This window comes from Pogoniulus pusillus, chromosome 18, assembly GCF_015220805.1.
Source record: "Pogoniulus pusillus isolate bPogPus1 chromosome 18, bPogPus1.pri, whole genome shotgun sequence".
Classification (NCBI taxonomy): Eukaryota; Metazoa; Chordata; class Aves; order Piciformes; family Lybiidae; genus Pogoniulus; species Pogoniulus pusillus.
In genome coordinates, this window is record NC_087281.1 from 6,855,128 (window position 1) to 6,878,157 (window position 23,030).

Consider the following 23,030-nt stretch of genomic DNA (forward strand, 5'->3'; position numbering starts at 1 on the left):
ACCACCCCTTCACCTTCCCCTTACCCCAATCCCAAGGAAGAATAGAGGTTCGGCCAGGGGGTTAGGAAGCAAAGTGGATTAGTCCAAAATGGAGGGTGAGGTTAGAGAGTAAGATGCAGCTCAGCCAGCAGCCCCAGTGAGAGTGATTATCTATGTTTTTATTTCTTGTTCCTATACATCTCAGCAAGCCTATGAGCAAAGTAGACATCACCATTGTTTTCCTTTTACAGCCTGTAATCTAATTCTTCTCACCAAAACATTCTAGCTAGCTTCAAACTAGCACAACTCACTTCAGAGCTGTCCTCTGAAGAGTCTAGAAAGGAAAAAAAAGACCTAGAAAATATCCTGTATAGCTTTGCTTTTATGTTATGACAAATGGAAACTGAGACCTGTACTGCAGACTTGTCTAAAAAGTCACTGAAGAAGTAGAATCACTCCGTTCTCAAAAGATTTTTTTAAAACAAACTATTTTAAATTACTTTAAATTAGTAATAAAAACCCAAAGAGATCTGCAAAAATGAAAAACAGGTATTCAAAAGCCCCATGTGAAAAGTGTGCTATAAATGATTTGATTGCATCAGCTAAGATCTCTGTGGCAGGCCTTGGGATAGAATGGATTTTCCCAAAGCAGCATTCAGCTGCCTTATGCATGAGATCATATCTTATTGCATTCATTGTATACTTTTCAAGATCTGCAACAAATAAATCAGAGACACTTAAAAACCCAACAGCATTAATTACTTGACCATGATTTGGCTTTGGAGGAGATTGAACTTGTACAGTAAAAAAGCTAGAATCTCATGGATGTACTATATTGTTACATTCTATATGCCCAAAAGGGAGAGGGGGCATCTAAGTCCTAAGACATTAAATAGTAAGACTTTAAATAATAAGCCTATACATTGATGTTTTGAAAACTCCTATCTTTTATCAGAAAAGTAGTTGGTTGGCTGCTGTTTTGGTTTTGTTGTTTTTTTTTCCCATGGGTGTGATGGTTTGGGCTCTTACCCGCCCCCCCACACTTTTGTAATTGCCCCAGCTAACTCAGACGGCCTCTGGGAATATAAATGAAGCTATTTATTTTACAGCAGCAAATATACAAGCAGCTATTTACAATATATACAATTATATACAGAAATATACAAAGGATAAACAATACAGAAGCACAACTCCCCTCCCAGAAACCTGAGTCCCCAGGAGGGGCTCTCAAACCACCCCAACACCTCCCCTTGCCCTCTCAACCTTACCCCAGTTCCCAGGAAGAAGAGAGGTGCAGCCAAGAGGTTAGGGAGCAAGGGTAGTGGCAGCAAGGTTAATGAGATGTGACCAGGTCTGAAGGCAAAGGCAGAATGAAGGACAAAATGGAGAATGTTTACTTCTTCTTCCCAGAGTTCTCAGCAGGACTGTGAGAGAAGGAGACAAAAATGTTTTTCATTTCATTGCCCACTATCTAGTTCTTTTACCAAAACATTCTAACTTGCTTCAAACTAGCACAATGGGAAAAGAAAGCCTGATTCCCAACATGAATGCAGTCCAGTGCAGAAGAGTTAAATATGTAACCTAAAAGACTAACACACCCCATGAAACTTCTGCAGTCTTGCATTTCCCCACTTGTGTTCTCAGCTACAAAAGCTGTGTTTAAAATGGAGAATGTTCCAACACAATAATGATGCCCCAAACTGAACATTCCACTGTCAACAGTTTACTGAAGGCAAAATTGTAAGCAACTGATAAGTATCGAACAGTGATAAGCAGAGGGAAGACTATCAGCTCCATCTGCTATTCTATAATGGCAAATGTGCAAATATATGTAAGATTCTCTCTGTGTGTACATGTTATGAAGCAAAAACCCTCTCTATTTGGTAAAAATAGCATTTCTGATCTTAGTCTCATCTTTGCCAAAGGAAGAGGTAGTGAGTTTGTATCTTAGTCTATATTTTCATTTCTAGGTCTTGGTGTCCAGACCGAACACTTTCCCAAGCCAGGAAATATATTGCACATTCCCTGGATGAGAAATATACAGAACCAGTTATCCTGAACTTACAAAAAACCTGGGAGGAAAGTGACACACGAACACCTCTCATCTGTTTCTTGTCTATGGGATCTGACCCAACTATGCAGATTGATTCTTTGGCTAGGAAACTTAAACTGGGTATGAAAACAATTATTCGTTGTCATATATTCGGGATACAGAAGGGTAACGTAAATAATTTCAGAGGTTTTTGGTTCTGAAAAGCATTCTTAAACTATTGTCCCGGGTTTGGGCTGATCCCTCCCCCGGGAAGAAAATTCACAACACAAACCCCGCTTCTTTTTTAAAAGTCAGGGAAAGATGAAATTGTATTATCTTATAGTATAAGTATAACAAAGTAAAGAGAGATAATAACTAGAGAAGAAAGGAAGGGGAAAAAAAAAAACCAAATACAATAACCTTAAGGGAGATGGGGAAGGGGTCAAGTGGCGGTGAAGCAGCAGAAGCAGCAGTAGCCAAAACAGCAGCCGGGGAAGATAGGCGAAGCTGCAGCAGCAGAAGCCAGCGGGATAAGGGCAGAACAAACTGTGCTTCTAGATATTAAGTTCTTGATGCTCCAATGAAATTATATTAATTTATCTGTTGTTGCCATTTATGTGGCCTATCCCTGGAGTGTTCATTTCTCCCCTATGTCTGAGCTAGAGGATCAGCTCAAATGGCACTGTTTGTTACTGATCATCTCAGAGGTAAAACAAGATTTTAAAGAAAAGATCATGCACTGAGAATCATTTTGTGATAAGTTAGACAGCACAGGGTTTGTCTTTTTTTTATAATCCATGATCATCTTTCCCAGTGGTGACAGTTTTTAGTCCCTATCTGTAAGACAATATTTACTTTCTTTTTTTTTATCCTATATTCTGTCACAATAGCAGTACTGATTTTTGATTTTAACTGTGCCTAATGTAAAAATGTAAAGATTACTTTAACAAGATTCTTTGTAATAACAAATATGAGCAGAGTCTGCTTTTGTATATTCCACACTTCATGTCTACAGTATATGGACATGTTGATAAACTGCATAGAAACTGAAAAGTAGATACTTATGCTCATTACATTAGTCACATTCATATACTCAACAAATGCAATGCTGTTATTATGCACTGTGCTCATTTCTGTGGCTTCGTTTTCTACACTTAAAAATCTAGGATCACGTTTCAAATGCTGACTTCATTAAAATTAAGTGCAAACTCTCTCTGACAATACCATTTGTCACTCTTCCCCTGCTACAAACACTGCAAAAAATTGTGGATGTATGGTTTAAAGCCTATTTACAAAGTTTCAGCTTAACAATTGTATAGGGTTAACCCTCCAGGGGGAGTAACCTTGAACCTGACCCTAGGTGGTCTTGACCCCTCCCCAGGGGTGGGTCTGAACACCACCAGGTGATGGTTAGCTCACTCCCCCTTCCTGTCTAAAGGTCCATAAAAGCAGGGGGGGCTTCCTGCTCTCTCTCTCTCTGCACTCCCTGCCTTCCTTCATACCAGCATCACCATCCTGTTCCTGGTCCTCTTTGTTTTACCACATGGGCATCACCCATGAGGCCGACAAACCCATTACCATCAAAATTGGCTTGTATTTACACATTTTGTATTTATTTTCCCTTCCCTATACCTTTGTAACTTCCCTACCTCAGACACCTTTTTCATTTATTGTTAAAGTTTTTAGCTTCCAAATTGAGTAAGATTCATTTATTTGGGCGTGCTTACCTTTCCTCTCTCTACATCTAATTCCTTTCTTTTGGGAAAGAAGGGGGAAGAGGGAAGGGCACTCCATAAGTTGTTATTGGTTCTATCAAATTTATTTGAGTCTCTGGAAATTTAAATTAGAACTGAGACAACAGTTTATACCTAAGAGTATAATATGGTGAAGGGATTCTACTTTCATAAGTATATAATTTTGCATAAAAATGTGCTTGGCTGTGTCGTGTTTATATCACTTTTTTTTTTTTAATGGATTGGAATATTTATCTTTTCCCAAGAATACAAGTTCATTAATCATATCTTGTTAAATGTGTTGTAGAATGCAGGACCATCTCTATGGGTCAAGGGCAAGAAGTTTATGCTCGCAAATTTATACAGATGTCAATGCAACAGGTGAGAAAAATTCAATACATCTTCTTTGTGTTAATATTATGTTACTTTTTATTAATGCAATCCTCAGTATTTTGCATTTCCACCTTCCTATCAGGCATAAAGCAGAAGTACTGCAATGCTTCTAATAGTCACTCAAAGAGACCTGAACTGATTTGTGTTGGGGAGAAGTTTTGATTGCTACTTGTCATGGAGGCACCCCCAAACCAGATAGCAACAGCTACTCAAAAATCCAGATTTACTGTAATCAAAATTACTCACCACTCCTTCCAAGTTAACTAAATTACAAGTTTGGATGTCTGTCAGGAATATACTATATACCACATAACCAATTAAATTTTGACCTTAAATCTTCAGGAATTTTCTTTCTAGAACGATGATCCAAAATGTGAATAGACTCACCCATAAAGGAGAAACCTCCCACCCAGGTGTACCCAAAATATACACTCCCCAAAGGAAGACACTCAATTTACAGAAGTATCCTTAGATGGCATTGCAGTCCAAGGGGGAGAAGATCCAACTGCCAGGCTGCTAGCTACTGCCAGGCTGCTAGCTACTGAGGTGACCAGCTCAAAATGGCTCCATAGCAGGACTCTTATTTATATCCTAAGCTGAGGATGCAGTGGGGTTAGTTCTAATTAGTTGGAGCTTGCACAAATACAGGGTAAGAGTCTTGGCACAGAGGTGCTGGTTAATGTCTGAGAGGCACCAAGCTGATCTTTATCAACCTCTAGCATTTTGTCTCTTGTTTGTCAGGCTTTTGTTTCTGTCAAGGTGGTTGTCCCTGCCACACTACCCTATTACCTGTTTGTTCACCAGTATATGCTTTCATATGTACATTGGGAGTATTCATCAAGAGTTAGATTAAAAAGTTGTTGTGGTTTAGCGCAAGGGCTAACCTGCCTGCTGACCGAGTAAAGATGCCAGGGGAAGAGTAACACAAAAGAACTCAGCGTTGAGATAAAGAGATAAGAGTTTAATATATCATCAGATATGGTAATCACAATTCACAATTACCTTAGCTAATAATCAAATTCATCTAGTATTACAATGCATGACTACCTTAGCTTAGACTATTTGCAAAAGAAGCAGAGTGAAATACACAGGGGAAAAAATACAGCATAAACCAGAAAACCCAAACCAGCTGCTAGCTGACTACCACCCATTCTGCTGCCATGCTTTCAGAAAAAAGTCTGCAGCCAAGAAGACAGAACCCAGAAACAGCAACCAGAACAGGAAGCCTCCCATGTTGCAGTCTGAACTTCAAGCCACATAATACTTTGCTCCAGTTAGCACTTCCATTTTTAAAGCTGGCATGACTGCATGGTATGAATAACACCGGCAGGTTGAACTCAATCCATGACAAAAACTAAAGATGGAATCACTGAGGTTTAAAATTTAACTCCTCAGAATATTTGACATCCACTAGATTCCTTGGGTCACTGGAAGCACTAATGGTGAAAATGAGATCACAAGACAGAACATTCTGCAAGCACAAATGTTTTAAGACTGTTGCAAGTTCATGAACAAGATAGCTTCAGATTTCCATCCCAACTAAACAGCTGTTTTGTCACTTTATTCTCCGATGTTTAATCATAATGAGATGAGGAAACATTTTTTTTTTACACTTCTGCAAAGTTCTGTCATCTTATTCTGACTTCAGTCACGAAGTGCTTCTGAGACTTTCCAGGGCTTTCTGTCTTTCATGCAGAGACAAGAAAAGATGACCTTTAAAGGTCATCTAGTTCATCCACACTCCTGTAATGAGCAGGAACATCTTCAAGTAGATAATTTCCTGCTATCCATGTGATATCTTCATTTGAGACAAAAGACACACCTCTTGTCAGATATTTATTCACTTGACTGTAGTACACTGTGTTCTGTCTTTTTCTACTGTGGACAAGTAAGTAATACTTGCATTTAGCCTTTACTGCACACTTGCCAGAGAATCCAAGATTCTTTGTTATGGAAATTCTCTATACTGTTCCTCAGGAACCTCTCAAATCCTACCAAATGCTGTGACACCAGTAACTAGAATATAGATGTGTCCCACTTTGGGAAAAAAGAATTCTCTTTATAGAAGCTATCATTTTTCTGATATGTAAATGCATGCATACATTTCTCATACTTATTTATATCTAGAATGGTCACCATCGACCTCCAGTTTATTGGAACAGTGAAAACTGGAGGATCCCTGCCTTTCTTTGGCCCTCAATTGAGAGCATAAGGATGCTCAAAACATCACTCCAGTAGAGTTACTAGGAACAATTTCTGGAAGAAATGCCTTAGTAGTGCACATATTTTACAGAGAGAAGGATATATGTGAACATTAAATTTAAAAGATCAAAACAGAATTAGTGACTATGAAGACAAATTTCTTACCTGTGGCCAAGAGTATATAATATAATTTAAACTGTTGTACTGTTACAGGTAGATCATTTTTTCAAACTTAGCCTGGTTCATTTGTATCTCTGACAAAATTATTTAAGATTCTGAAAGAAGGAAAAAGACCTCCTTCAATTAGGTGTCATGGGGGGTTTTTTGCTGTTCATAGAATCAACCAGGTTGGAAGAGACCTCCAAGATCATCCAGTCCAACCTATCCCCCAGCCCTATCCAATCAACTAGACCATGGCACTAAGTGCCTCATCCATGTTGTTTTGTTGTTTCTTGGTTTGATTGGTTTTTTTATCCATCACTTCATCATTAATATTTCAGTTGTATTTTGTCACCAAATGTTATTTATTTCTTTTTAAATGAACTAAACCAAAATTGCTGAAAGCAAAATACAAGCCATAATGAAATCCACACATCGCCGTTTAGAACTGATTAAATGGTGCTTCATTTTAATGTCAGCCTTTTGATTCATCAAAAGTGATGCTGTGAAAGCTGGTGAAATTTAAATTCATAAGCAGAACAGCAAAGAGATGGTAACCAAAATAGCTGTGAGTTGAACAAGATAAAAATTAGCATGTGGCGGTTGAATTTAATGCAAGTGCGTTTATTAGAAATAAACTAACTTAAAAATTTGAGTCTCGTTACTACCTATAAACACTTTAGATTGTTATGAACAGTGCATTTCTAAAAAGATATACTCCTTAGATTTCAGCTGTTACTTTTCCACTCGTATCCGATGGCAGGAATGTTTAACACTAGTGTTTTGCTGGGAGAGGACAGGAATTACTTCGTTTTGCCACTAGATAGCACTGATAGTTTACTTAAAAGACCAGCTCTGGATATGTTACTTTCATTATGAGCGATGGGATGTGGAAATCACTTCTGCACTAACTGTCCATTTGCTTTAACTGTTTCAATATCATATACAAATTATAATACGCATTTAGGAGCAGACTCAAAGTAAAAGAAAAACTTCAGAAGCCTAAAAAAAATCATGGAAGATCAAATTTTGTTCTAATATAGAAAGTTAATTTCAGCATTAAAAAGAATAACTTGTTCTAAATGTTATGTGGTGATAATCAATATTCTCGTTTAGGGAGGCTGGGTGTTACTTCAGAATTGTCATCTTGGACTGGATTTCATGGATGAATTAATGGAGACCCTTCTTACTGCTGAGATACAGGATGAGACATTTCGAGTTTGGATAACTACTGAACCACATCCTAAATTCCCAATTACATTGCTACAGGTTTGTTCAAATATTTCATTCAGCTACTTCATGCCATCAAAGTTAAGTATGGAAAAGGAAGCAAAATAAATGGGGGGGGGGGGGGAAAAACCCAAACCCAAGAAAAAAAGACTTTACCTTACAGTTGAAATAATCGCTTTAATAATCACTTTAAGCAAGAAATTGACTTACCAGTAACTGGATGTTCTCAAAGGTACATTATGTGTTTGTGATTTCACACTAATTCTATACACAGAAACACTTGAATCAAAACTATCGAGTTTTACTTGTATCCCTTTTTGCCCAACCGGCTGCGTTGTGAACAGACTATTGCTCACAACTGCTCTTAGTCTCTTCTAGATTTCTCTGTCTGAAATGCAGGATATAGTGGACAGAACACACGTGGACAGCATGTCTCAACCTTGTTTTTCTTGGGTAAACTGCAAATGATTGTTGTGCACATCTCAATCAGACATTTTTCATTAATACAAGGAAAGCAGCCTGAACTCTGATGAAGTGCAATTAAGCCATTTATGATGGTTCCTAGCATTCTCACACTGGGTCAGAATGCTAGTTAATGCCTCCTGTAATGTCTCTGTGTTGACACTTCTGTGTTCACAGACCCTTTTCCTCTTGATAATAGTGGGAGTCTCCTTAGCAGTTCTCATTCTCTGATCATACCTGATATCAGGACAATCTTTAGTAAGAAATGTATTTTGCCATGGAAAAACACATAGAAAGGTAGCTGCATGGACCTACATTCTCTTGTGTTCTCTCACAAGAAGATTAAGTCATTCTACATCTTCAAAAGCTTTATAAATAGTGTGATATACACATACACACTTTGCTAAAAGTGAGATTAGAGAACTTAAAGGGTTGATTCTCCCTGAAAGCAGATAAATCTTCACTGGCTTTATTTCAAATGCTTCATGTGATTTCCCAGTCCATAGTGTCATATTAACTGCTAAAATGTGATTCATGTATTTCAGAAAATGAATAACTGACTATCCAAAGATCAGCCTCATCTCAGAGGAAAGGAGAGAATAATTTGCTTTTCTTTATACAGAAGAGTCATCAGAAAGTAAACAGGCTGTCCCTTGAAATACTGGAAAGACTGGTTATCCATTTAGTCCAGTGCTCTAGTTTGTTCATGTGCAGACAGGTCCTGGCAGAAGACTGGACCTTATCCTTGTGACAGATTGCTTGGGCCCTGCAGTCCAGAAATAAGTTTGTGAGATTGAAGTTGAAAAGTTATTCCTTAAAAATAACTGAACTTCTTTACCATAAACATGGAGATAGTAAAACTGACAGGTGAAGTACATATTTGTGAAGGCCTCTATTCAGTCTCTCTCAGAAGTAGAAGCAGTTGAGAGTTTTGCTTGTATTCAGCCCATGGTCAGCCTCATATATACTATCTTTTCAGTGCGTGCTACCATGTTAGCAAAATCAGCCAGACAAATACTTACTGTTGGAGGAGCAAAATATTTAGTTTTTATTTAGATTCCTCCAGCATCTGAAAGTCTGTCAAAGAAGAGAGATTCAGGGAAAGCCAGGCTGTCTAAACTAACGTATTCAGTTGTGCCCCATGAACTGGAATGGAATTGTCCATAGGGTAGTTACAAGATTTCCTGACATGAAATCTGTGCTAACTAACACTTCTCAAAAAACCTGCAGCTATGGTTTGACAATGAAAATTTTATAGCAGTTTCCATGAATATAAGGGACTATATCGTATGGGACTGTGGCAGTTTACTACTACAAATGAGAATTCCATGCCTGCTGACCAGAATGCTCAAGAACACACCCACATGAATCTAATTTACTGCTGCAGTCATAGCCATAGAGTCTAGGGTAGCTGCTGTGAACATAAAGATCTCATCTGAGGACATGAGACTTCTTTTTATTTTCAGTGAAATCCTGGGACCAGACATACCACAGAGTTCTTGTCTGGATAGCTCTCTTTCATCATTCAAACATTAAACTGGGGATAGAGTACCATACAATGCCTTCTGAGGAGCATGACAGCTGCTTCCAGATTGTCAGCAAAAATTCTTACATAAATGGCTAAGTGTCAGTGATTGTTCTGAACAATGTAAACTGAAGGTCTACATTCAGTGTGTCATGCTTTTATGCAGTTCATAGTAAAGCTACACATGAACTTTGTATCACCAGTGCTTCAGGTATTTGCATTTTATTCTTAACTAACAGGCTTTAATGTTGCTGTATTTGTTTCAGTAAACAAGTCCATTTCCTTTATCTCTTTCACATGACAGATTGCTATCAAGTTCACAAATGAGCCTCCCCAAGGTATACGTGCTGGACTGAAAAGAACGTTTTCTGCAATTAATCAGGATTTATTAGATGTTAGCAATATGCCTATGTGGAAGCCTCTGCTCTACACTGTAGCATTCCTGCATTCTACTGTTCAGGTAATTCTTATGAGGTTTACAAATAACATTATGATACATGGAGTCACTTGAGTGGAAGGTCCTGAAAAGAAACTTTCTGATGTTTATTGTAGCATCGTGTTGCAAGGTAGAAGCTTTAGTTTCTGTAATCTGTATTTAAAGGTTCCTTATTCTCTTAACTATGCCCAGGTGGCCAAGAGAGCCAGTGGCATCCTGGCCTGCATCAGGAATGGTGTGGTCAGCAGGAGCAGGGAGGTCATTCTGCCCCTGTACTCTGCACTGGTTAGACCACACCTTGAGTACTGTGTTCAGTTCTGGGCCCCCCAGTTTAGGAGGGACATTGAGATGCTTGAGCGTGTCCAGAGAAGGGCGACGAGGCTGGGGAGAGGCCTTGAGCACAGCCCTACGAGGAGAGGCTGAGGGAGCTGGGATTGGTTAGCCTGGAGAAGAGGAGGCTCAGGGGTGACCTTATTGCTGTCTACAACTACCTGAGGGGAGGTTGTGGCCAGGAGGAGGTTGCTCTCTTCTCTCAGGTGGCCAGCACCAGAACAAGAGGACACAGCCTCAAGCTACGTCAGGGGAAATTTAGGCTTGAGGTGAGGAGAAAGTTCTTCACTGAGAGAGTCATTGGACACTGGAATGGGCTGCCCGGGGAGGTGGTGGAGTCGCCGTCCCTGGGGCAGTTCAAGGCAGAATTGGACGTGGCACTTGGTGCCATGGTCTAGCCTTGAGCTCTGTGGTAAAGGGTTGGACTTGATGATCTATGAGGTCTCTTCCAACCTTGGTGATACTGTGATAAATTGTACTCAATTTTCATTCTATGGACTTGCTGTACGAGGTTTTTTTCCCATCTTACTGTATCTGTCCAAAAGGTAGTAGTTTGGTGTAAGGGGGAAAACAGAAATATACACTCTCGAATAGAAAATCAGATTATCTGTCTTAGCTATCTCTCTATAGAAGAGTAAGTAATATTTTTAGAGCTGTATTACTCTTCCTTTGGTTTTAAAGGTAATCCAGATGCCTTGCTTAGAGTAGCTGCCTACTTTCTAGACAGCAGTTCCAACACTTAGTGTCTTATTTTTATCTTTTATCTGTGTCTATGTGTTTTCTATATTAATTCCAGTGTAAGCACAACAATATCTACTCTTTGTACTTAAAAGATATGTAAGTTCTGAGACTGCATTAACTACCAAAGCTCTCTGAATATGCTTTCTTTTCATCAAAGATCTCAAAATAGTTAGAAAATGCTTTTTTTAAGCCTTAGGCAGTATTGAGCTTATATTTCTAGTGTATCAAGGACAGAAAATTTGCTGGAAGTCCCTTTTGAGATAGAGTATTCTGCATTATTTTTCTTCTTCTACCTTTTTATGAACAGAAAGTTTGTGTGCTATGTTTTATAAATGTATGTTTTTGTATACTGCCTCAGAATGATACTGTTCTTCTCATGAACCTAGATCTAAGCTTATTCATCAATCAGTACTTCTAAAAACTATGATCTCTATTCATCTCTTCAGAAATTTATTTATAGATTGCCAGTCAGCAAACAATATATATGTTGTCCTACCTTTAAACTGACCAATCCTTAATATCTTTGCTATGATAAATATGGCTTAAGAAGTAATTCAGAGATTTTGGCAGAAAATCATTATACCTTTCTGGAAGGTATTACTGGTTAATGCTGTCTGCTTATAAACAATATTTGATGCAGAGGAAAAATGAAGTGTTTCTTTCAATTCTAGCTCTTTTCAGACAGTAGCTAAGGGATTTAAATGTTACTTTAGTTTTCAAAGACTGTCATTGTTAACCCAGTAATTAAATATTTTGCCACTTTTGTTAGTTTTACAATGTCAGTATTAAGCTGCTTATTCATTCAATAAATGTTAGCACTATCCAGGAATGTAATTCTTCACTTCTTGGATTAATTTGTCTTACATACTAAAAAAAAAAACAGAGTGATGTAACTGAGGTGGCTAAAACAAACTTGTGAGAAATCTAATAGTGTTGGATGTTTAAAATGTTCATGCTGCAGATGATATTCCCTTGCTTATATAGTTAACTATTTTGCTATTACTGCCAAGTGTTGTAATTTTATTCCCAATTATGCATACAGTAGTAAATTTTAATAACATAATGGTGTCACCATTAGAATAGAATCATAGAATCAGTTAGATTGGAGGAGACCTTCAAGATCATCCAGGCCAACCTAGCACCCAGCCCTAGCCAGTCAACTAGACCATGGCACTAAGTGCCTCATCCAGGCTTTGCTTGAACACCTCCAGGGATGGTGACTCCACCACCTCCCTGGGCAGCCCATTCCAATGCCAATCACTCTCTCTGCCAACAACTTCCTCCTAACATCCAGCCTAGACTTCCCCTGGCACAACTTGAGACTGTGTCCCCTTGTTCTATTGCTGGTTGCCTGGGAGAAGAGACCAACCCCCACATCATAAAAGTTGTGACTTTTGGAACAAGTATAATAAAACAATGCAGTGAAACAATATGACAAATGGGGCAACCTAGGAGCCTTTGAAGAACTGAGCATTAATAAGGACACATGAAAAATTGAAACTATCATTAGTAGACAGCATATGTTAAAAAAAAAAAAAAGAGAGAGAAATTGTAGAACTTTGAATTGTTGAGTGTGCTAAAATTGCAGATTTTTGTAATCAATTACTTGATGTAAGACTCTGATCACCCACACACATATGAGAGATTTCAAACCTATGACTGATATGTTAATTAGTAAAGGTAGCAACAAGTTGTTCTCTTGATTTTTCTATAACTATTTATAGTGTAACTTAATAATAAACTTTTGTTTATTGCAGCAAATGGTGGTTTCCCTAGGCTAGATCTCAACATCAATTCACTTCTTTACTTCACTATTAGAGTTGACCTTTAATGATGGCACAAAGTCATATGTCCTTTCATAAACATATTTGTTTTTCATTGTGTTCCTTAGGAACGACGCAAATTTGGGCCTTTGGGTTGGAATATTCCCTATGAATTTAACTCAGCAGATTTTACAGCCAGTGTTCAGTTTATACAAAATCACTTAGATGAATGTGACATCAAGAAGGTGAATATTCAAATTTGCTTACAGTATATTTCATTTTTTTGTACAGAATCTGGAATTGATTTTTTTCTTCATGTTACTATTTATCTTCATTCATTACTTTTCTTTCAGTGCAGCTTCTAACAAAGTTTCAGACTCTCTGTGAGACAGTCAAGCTGAAATATTTTGTGTGATACCATCCACATAAAGATGACAGGAATGTCAGAATTTGGTCTTGTGGTTTTCAGGACATTATCAGGTCATACAAGCAATGAGATGTATTTTTAACAGCAAGATCAAGCCCAACTTTAGTAGAAAATTATAGAGCTGATCTCAGAAATTGTGTTAGAAATAAAGTTGTTTTTTTTTTCCACTCAACTGATTATTTCAGCTTGTATTTTAGAGCCTTTTGAGCTTCAGATGTTACAAAGTTCCAGGGTGGAACTTCTTCTGGCATGTTATAACTTCAGTCTTTCATTTACTGCATGCAGGGGATATCATGGAATACAGTGCGCTACATGATTGGAGAAGTACAGTACGGGGGCCGAGTCACAGATGACTTTGATAAACGTCTTCTTAATTGCTTTGCAAGGGTAGGAGAAATGAAAAATGCATTATTTGTCATTCTTATTGGCAGCTGCAATACAGAAATCAAAAGAACTTTCTGCTGAACCTTCACTTCTTCATCAGTTTATATGACTATTCAGAGTAGAATGAATTTGGCATTTGGCACTGAGGTTCTTCCTCTTGATTTATCTTTAGTGAGAAGCAGGAACTTCTAAAAAGATTTAGCTGGAATTCAAACTTAGAAAACATAACTCTTAATATTTGTGTATTGTTGTGTATTCAAGCGAAATTAGATGTAGTAGCTAAAACAAGAGCCCTAATTCTCTAAGAATACAAATGAGATTAAAAACCTCTTAAGCAGCAAAGTAATTGTCTTCTTTTTTCCCTCAGGTATGGTTTAATGAAAAGATGTTTGACAGCACTTTCTGTTTTTACACTGGTTATAAAATTCCAGTGTGCAAAACCCTGGAACAGTATTTGGAATACATCCAGTTACTCCCTGCCATGGACAGCCCAAAGGTCTTTGGTCTTCATCCTAATGCTGATATTACGTAAGTAGGTCTCTGAAAGCAGAGACCCTGTCTTATATTTGGAAACAAATTCCTATGGAATGCCTAAGCAAAGTATATTTTTCATTGACAACATGTGTTCATGTGAATTTCACTACTGAAGTGGAATGCTTGATGTGTATGTACATGGATATGGATGCAGCATCTTCAGCTACCTTTAACATGTTCTTTTAAAGCAATTGCAATGTTTATTACTTGTGGGTTTAGAATAATCAGTTGGGTTTTTTAATTTGAAAGCATTACAGAATTTTCATAGCAAGACATGACACAAGGTTCTATACAGTTGAACAACAGAAAGCTTCTGACATTTACCTTTCATTCCCAGTTGTATATTATCTTTCTGTGAGCACTCATTAAAGGATTCTCTGGATTGTCATCTGGTTAACATTCGTGCCTTTAGGTGTAACTACAAGCCTTTGTGGCCATCAGTATTCAGATATATAAATGAGGCTGTGATGGTTTGGGTGTTCCCCGCCCTCCCAACACTTTAGAAATCACCCAGACTAGACTCAGTCAGCTCTGGAAATATGAATGAAGCTTATATTTACAGCTTAGCACAGTATACAAGCAGATATTTACAGTAGATACAGTTATAGACAGAAATAGACAAGGTAAAAGGTAATACAGAAACACAACAGCCCTCCCAGAAACCTGAGTCCCCAGGAGGGGCTCTCAACCACTCCTTCACCTCCCCCCTACCCCTCTCAACCTTACCCCAGTCCCAAGGAAGAATAAAGGTTTGGCCAAGAGGTTAAGAAGCAAAGTGTGTTAGGCCAAATGGAAGGGTGTGTTAGAGAGATGCATCTCAGTCAGCAGCCCAAGCAAGAGTGAGAGAAAAATGGTGAGAGTGTTATCTAATGTTTTCATTTTCTTCTTCCCATACTCCTCAGTGAGACTGTGAGGGAAGCAGACATCACCATTGTTTTCCTTTCGCAGCCTGTAATGTAGTTCTTCTCACCAAAATATTCTAACTAGCTTCAAACTAGCACAGAGGCTTTTCAACAGCACCATGTACTAACTCTATTTAAAATTTGATCTTTGATTCTTTGATGTGATTCACTTTTTCATTCCAAATAATGCATGTAACAGCTTGGCTTTTATTTCCTTCCAATATTATGTGCCCTGTGAAAGGATATGATTTTTTTTTCCACTGGAGTTCTTAATAATTCTGCCATGAATTATTGCATTTTCATTATGTTCACATTCATTATTTCTTAACATAGATTTTTGTATTTTTAAACCAAACATGTGTTTCTCAAATGGCCAATTACTGTGGAAACCTAATCTCTTCTAACAGTTTTGGACAAAACTATAATTCTCTATAATTTTTCAGTCTCAAATTTGAGAGCCATATGGAAAGCCCAGTGTTGTAAGTATGCTGTGAGAACATTACACAGTTTTACTGTCAACTCTGCCTAGCACCTAACATTGTAAACACATACTTCTGAAGAAAAGAATAGACTAGTAGATTCTGTTTCAAGTAATTCTCTGATACTTGCAACACCTCCCCTCCAGAACTGGTTTAAAAAGAGCCAAGATTTAACAGGGAACTAATCAAAGTCTTACAAAGACATAGTTCAGACCCAAAATCTAATGTGTAGGAGAAAACTTGAGATTAACAGTGTTAGGGTAGCTTTAATGAGTAGGAACAGTTCTTCCATTTCTTTCTAGCATGGAAATTCTCTCTAGTATCTAGTTCTCTTCCACATGGCACATCAGCCTATTCCTGCTACATTATCATTTTTATGGCCATTTTATTTTGTAGATATTTCTTTTAGAGTTTGGGGAAAATGTTTAATGGCTTTTTTGCCCAGGACATATCACAGTCTGTTATAGACATCTGTGCATGTGTACTGTCAGTCTCAATTCCATCTTTGACACATGGAGCAAGTGGATCATCCCACACAATACAGAAAGTCATATTCAAATTCTCTTTAAGATATAGTCTGAGATAATTTGATAGGATGCAGAAGGCAAACTGCTGGAATTGGAACCCTGAGACAGTCAGGTTCTCTCCATTTTACTGTGACTCAGAACAAGAAGAACCTTGTTTCTCATGTGTTTAGTGTGACAGTTTTCCAGTTCAGCCAAAAACTCGACCCACTGGTTCCAACTCTAATACTTCACTGAATGTCATAGAATCAACCAAGTTGGAAGAGACCTCCAAGATCATCCAAGTCCAACCTAGCACCCAGCCCTAGCCAGTCAACTAGACCATGGCACTAAGTGCCTCAGCCAGGCTTTGCTTGAACACCTCCAGGGATGGTGACTCCACCACCCCCCTGGGCATCCCATCCCAATGGCAAATCACTCTCTCTGCCAACAAATTCCTCCTAACATCCAGCCTAGACTTCCCCTGGCACAACTTGAGACTGTGTCCCCTTGTTCTGTTGCTGGTTGCCTGGCAGAAGAGACCAACCCCCACCTAGCTACATCCTCCCTTCAGGTAGTTGTAGACAGCAATGTGGTCCCCCCTGAGCTTTCTCTTCTCCAGGCTAAACACCCCCAGCTCCCTCAGCCTCTCCTCATAGGGTTTGTGTTCCAGGCCCCTCACCAGCCTTGTTGCCCTTCTCTGGATATCTTCCAGCACCTCAACATCTCTCTTGAACTGAGGGGCCCAGAACTGGACACAGGACTCAAGGTGTGGCCTGACCAGTACTGAGTACAGGGGAAGAATAACCTCCCTCATCCTACTGGCCACACTGCTCCTGATCCAGGCCAGGATGCCAATATTTACATCCACTTAGGATTAATACCTGTAGTTATTGCAACTGATTTCAACTTGCTATATGAATCATAGGCTCTGTGAAGACTGGTCACAAGTGGTGCTCCTCAGGGCTCGGTGTTGGGACCACTTCTGTTTAACATCTTCATTGATGACCTTGATGGAGACATAGAGTGTGTCATCATCAAGTTTGCAGATGACACCAAGTTGGGTGGCAGTGTTGATCTGCAGGAGGGTAGAGAGGCTCTGCAGAGGCACTTGGTTAGATTGGATCAGTGGACTAATGTTAATGGTATGAGCTGCAACAAGGCCAAATGCCAGGTCCTGCACTTGGGCTGCAACAACCCCAAGCAATGCTAAAGGCTTGGGAATTCTGGCTGGAAAGCTGTCTGGCAGAAAGGGACCTGGGGTTTGTAATTGATGAGCAACTAAATATGAGCAAGCAGTGTGACCAAGTGGCAAAGAAAGCAAATGGCATCCTGGCTTGTATTAGAAATGCTGTGTCCAGCAGGAGTAGGGAAGTGATTGACCCCTTTTACACTGCTCTGGTGAGGCCACACCTCGAGTATTGTGTTCAGATTTGGGCACCTCAATACAAGAGAGATGTGGAGGTGCTGGAGAGAGTGCAGAGGAGGGCGAGGAAGCTGGTGAAAGGCCTGGAGAATACATCTTATGAAGAGTGACTGAGGGAGCTGGGGATGCTGAGGGGAGACCTCATTGCTGTCTGCGCCTACCTGAAAGGATGTTGTGGAGAGGCTGCTGCTCATCTCATCCCACAGATAGTGATAGAACAAGAGAGGATGGCCTCAAGCTGTGACTGGATAGGTTTAGACTGGACATTAGGAAACATTTTTTCACAGCAAGAGTGGTCAGGCATTGGAATGAGCTGCCCAGGGAGGTGGTGGAGTCACCGAGCCTGAGTGTGTTTGAAAGTCACTTGGATGTGGTGCTTGGGGATACGGTTTAGGGTGCACCTTGTAGAATAGGGATATCCTGAGGATGATCCTGAGGGTCTTTTCCAGCCTGAGGGTTTCTGTGATTTCCATAATGTTTCAATCAAACTATATTTTTCTTAGTCTCAACTTGAAAAAAATCTATGGTGTCACAGACTCCAGCTATCAAAATGTGGTAGGCTGCTGTAAACTCTGTAAGAAAATATTCTTAATATTTTTTTTGAGAAAATCAAAATCAGTAGAGAATGACTTTTTTATAACTTATGACACAATTTGCTTTGCAATGCTGCTTCAGGTAAAAAAACAATATAAACAGGAATAAACGGGTTTTGTCTTGTATACTCACTTTTGGCCACAACAACCCCATGCAGAGATACAGGCTGGGGTTGGAGTGGCTGGGGAGCAGCCAGACAGAAAGGGATCTGGGGGTGCTGATTGATACCTGCCTGAACATGAGCCAGCAGTGTGCCCAGGTGGCCAAGAGAGCCAGTGGCATCCTGGCCTGCATCAGGAATGGTGTGGTCAGCAGGAGCAGGGAGGTCATTCTGCCCCTGTACTCTGCACTGGTTAGACCACACCTTGAGTCCTGTGTTCAGTTCTGGGCCCCCCAGTTTAGGAGGGACATTGAGATGCTTGAGCGTGTCCAGAGAAGGGCGACGAGGCTGGGGAGAGGCCTCGAGCACAGCCCTACGAGGAGAGGCTGAGGGAGCTGGGATTGGTTAGCCTGGAGAAGAGGAGGCTCAGGGGTGACCTTATTGCTGTCAACAACTACCTGAGGGGAGATTGTAGCCAGGAGGAGGTTGCTCTCTTCTCTCAGGCAGTCAGCACCAGAACAAGAGGACACAGCCTCAGGCTGCGCCAGGGGAAATTTAGGCTGGAGGTGAGGAGAAAGTTCTTCCCTGAGAGAGTCATTGGACACTGGAATGGGCTGCCCGGGGAGGTGGTGGAGTCGCCGTCCCTGGAGCTGTTCAAGGCAGGCTTGGACGTGGCACTTGGTGCCATGGTCTAGCCTTGAGCTCTGTGGTAAAGGGTTGGACTTGATGATCTATGAGGTCTCTTCCAACCTTGGTGATACTGTGATACTGTTAATGAGGTTGACTTAATGTTGCTTTAACTTCCTTTGTGGTTACTTCAGACTTCCTTTGCTGTAATAGGGAAAAATAGATCTTTTCAAAGTGCAATTCCTCTGATCACAAAAGAGACATTTAAAATACATGAGCTGAGCTTCTTTGTATTACCTTTAAAGCCAATGTAGACAAACAGCTTTTACATAGACATCTATTCTTAGATGTCTAAATGTAATCAGGGACACTCCATTGTCTGATTTCTTTCCCAGAAAGAAATTAAACTCTTTCTCTATAAACCTGTGTAACCTTTTTTCCCATTATCATTTGTATGTATGCATTTTAGTTTCTGTGTAAAGTCAGGTTTTCCAAAGCCCAGAAAGGTTTTGTTTCAGATTGTCTTATATTCACTCTGTCCTGATGTAACATGAATGCAATGTCTTGTTTCTATTTTCTCCTCACTTCCACTCTGGAATCTTATGTTTAGTTATGCATCTTTCTGCCTTTTCTGTTTTCATTTGCAATAAAAGTCTTTTTGTTCAAACTTTTATTGCTATTATTGTTTGCTTCATTATAGAAGCTTCAGATGTAATTTCTTCAGAAGATTCCTAGGAATATTACTTATCTTATATTCTGCTGCTTTGATGTCATCTTTCAAGCACTCTTCTATGCTTTTTCTCACATTTCTGTACTGCCTTGTTTTGTTAATCGCCTCATTTTTGTTTATATTTTAGGAAAGACCATCAATTTTTATAATACTGTAATATCTTTGAGTCTAATTGAGGTAATAATGATGGGACCTATTCCTTCCATATAGACCAGTATGACAGTAGTACTGGAATAACAGTACATGCAGTGTGAAGAGAAAGGTTCAGCCTCTATTGTCACTAGTTGTAAGATCAACAAGACCCAGAGTAAAGGTTATAACCACCAGTATGCCATCCAAATTAGAATGAAGCCATGAGTTCAAGGGAAATTTTATGTCTATTCAACCTTTCTGCTCTGATGTGCTCTTGAATAGATCTGTCTTTCTTTAAATGGAAGGGAAAAAAGCCTGAGAGTTTTAGGTCTAAGATCTGTCTCGGTTCTAATTTAAACTCCCAGAGACTCAAATATATTTGATAGAACCAATAACAATTTATAGAGTGCCCTTCCCTCTTCCCCCTTCTTTCCCAAAGGAAAGGAATTAGATGTACAGAGAGGAAAGTTAAGCACACCCAAATAAATTAATCTTACTCAATTTGGAAGTTAAAAAGTTTAACAATAAATGAAAAAGGTGTCTGAGGTAGGGAAGTTACAAAGGTATAGGGAAGGAAAAACAAATATAAAATGTGTAAATACAACCAGATTTTGATGGTAATGGGTTTGCCTCGTGAGTGATGGCCGCATGGTAAAACAAAGAGAACCAGGCACAGGATGGTGATGCTGGTAAGCAGGGAGGCAGGGAGCGCAGAGAGAGAGAGAACAGGAAGTCCCCCTGCTTTTATAGACCTTTAGACAGGAAGGGGGAGTGAGCTAACCATCACCTGGTGGTGTTCAGACCCACTGCTAGGGAGGGGTCAAGACCACCTGGGGTCAGGTTTAAGGTCACTCCCCCTGGAGGGTTAACCCTGTACAAATCAAGGGTTATTGAAAACTGTGAAAGCCCTCCTTCCTACATTGAGAAGCAGAAATTATGTCCTCTGAGAAGCAAACTTCCAGTAGGATTTACTATATTCTTTTCTGATATACAGTCTATACAATTGCACTCACAAATAGTTTAGGTGTAAATGCTGCAGTATCTAGCTTCTGTACTCTTATAATACTATCTTCAAAGCTTAGATGCTTTAGGAGTTCACGTCTTGTATCCTGTGGCACAGTCCTTGTCTTATATAATTATGTATGACAAAGTAGTAGAAGGAGATTGGTGTCATATGAAAGTTGAAAAGTAAAGCTTACATAGAAAATGATGCTTTGAGTCACTGTGCTCTGTGTCAGGCCCATGCTATATGTCTCTTATGTAGCTGATTCCATAAAGTAAAGGTAGACAATACCTTCATTGAAGTACCCACACATACACTACTAGGTTTTCTTATTGCCTCTGATAGCATTATAACAAAAGTACTTGTGGTGAAGGACTCACACTATCTTTTACCATCAAATGCTACAGGAATTTAATTAACTTTTTAGTATTCACTCAGAACATAAATTTACATTAGCACTGCCCATGCTATAGTATGGAACTTTGATGTAAATCTAGCAGCGTTTATCATTACTCCTGATTACCTTAAAGTATTGGTAAAGGGGCAGCTTGCAGAGTTATGCCTCAAACTTTCCTTCTTCTGCATTGCACTGTTAGGAAGTGCCTGTTACAATTTCCTTTTATTTCTGCTTCCTAGGAAACAGCTCCTGAGAAGTCCTTATCAGGCACAGACATTTTTGTTTCCTTTCCTCACAATCCCTAAAAATCATATGATAGTTTTTTTCCTACCACCCTGCCACCTCACAATCACAGCTTGCAGCACTCCTTAGCCCTGAGGGAGAAAACAAACAAGTGTATAACAAGCTGTGTAGAGGGAAGTTCATATTCTTTACAGCTATGGAAAACCTAATGTTGTTCATGACCAACATGTTCATCTTGATGCTGGACACAAAGACAAACCATTTCTTTTGGGAGTTTTGATTTAGTTGATGAAGATATAGTATGTTTTAAATCAACTTTTGAAATGTGTGTTCCACAAAGTATCATTGAATTATTAGAAAATCCTATGTCATTTATAACATATTTCTTATCCTCTCAGATACCAAAGTAATACAGCAGCTGATGTTCTAGATACTATTACCAACATTCAGCCTAAAGAAAGTGGTGCAGGACCTGGAGAAACTCGTGAAGCCATTGTTTATCGTTTAGCTGAAGACATGCTAGAGAAACTCCCCCCAGATTACATACCTCATAAGGTAAGATAATCTTAGTTGTTTTATTACTTCTCTCTCTGCTGAATTTTCACATAAGACCTTCCAAAAAAAGAAACCCTAGACTGTAAAGAAAGATTGTATAACTAGTGGCAGAGTGAAGCAAGGAATCAACATCTTTATTGCTATCAGCAGGAGTCTGGATTGCCAGGATTTGAATGGGATTGAGCAGAGTTGGGCAGAACTGAATAGTCTGAGAAAATAAGGAGAATAGCTGAGTAACTGAACAGACTTAGGTCATTCTAATAAGGAGACACAGCTGCAGAAAAGTGGCCTTGGGAGGCTGGCAGAGAGGCTACTATCTGTAGCTGAGCTGCGCGAGGAAGCCACACTGGTTCTCCCTGGGAACAGGCGATGTTGTGGCTAAGCTGCTGCAAAGGGGGATTAAAGGGGGTAGTTGGTCAGGTCTGCCTCTGTGTGTGTGGACAGCCCATACTCTGCTTTGTAAGCCTATCAGAAGTACAGGCCCCTCCAACAAACTCCGCTATACAGGCATCAGGCTTAGCTTCAAGAAACGGATTGACCATTATGCATCACATCGGTGTAAGCCTGGTGTCTCGCCCTCTCCCACGTGGCCTAGAAGAGAGGCCAACTCCACACTGCATGAAGCTTTTTTATTTAAAATCAAGTCATCTAAGATCTGATCCTGGAGATACATCATAGAGAATATTCTTGGGAAAAAAAACAGCCTTAAACATTTGTAACAGAGGTCCCCTGGGCCTTCGGGATGAAGTCCTATGCCAGCAAAATCCTGAGTGAGTAGCATCAGACAGAAAGTAAAAACTGCACCACTTTTAAGAGGATAAATGTTAGTCAAATAATGTGAAGTACAAGACAACTAGTTCCTTTTCTGAACCCAAGTTAAGATATTGTATGTGACATCTTAATGTTTTTTCAACAACTGGGATTTAACTAAACTCCTTCTGTGCTCTTCCCCTGTACTCAACACTGGTCAGGCCACACCTTGAGTACTGTGTCCAGTTCTGGGCCCCTC

General features: G+C 39.5%; 1 protein-coding gene across 1 annotated transcript in view; it reads left to right on the top strand.

Annotated features, from left to right (window-relative positions):
* DNAH8 (dynein axonemal heavy chain 8) overlaps positions 1–23,030 on the top strand; it is a 173,005-nt gene that overhangs the window by 144,501 nt on the left and 5,474 nt on the right. The window contains exons 82-89 of the mRNA XM_064158308.1: positions 1,950–2,152; positions 4,052–4,125; positions 7,615–7,767; positions 10,020–10,175; positions 13,114–13,230; positions 13,698–13,799; positions 14,164–14,324; positions 21,865–22,021. Of these exons, the coding sequence (XP_064014378.1) occupies positions 1,950–2,152; positions 4,052–4,125; positions 7,615–7,767; positions 10,020–10,175; positions 13,114–13,230; positions 13,698–13,799; positions 14,164–14,324; positions 21,865–22,021 (1,123 nt within the window). The remainder of the gene's footprint in view (positions 1–1,949; positions 2,153–4,051; positions 4,126–7,614; positions 7,768–10,019; positions 10,176–13,113; positions 13,231–13,697; positions 13,800–14,163; positions 14,325–21,864; positions 22,022–23,030) is intronic.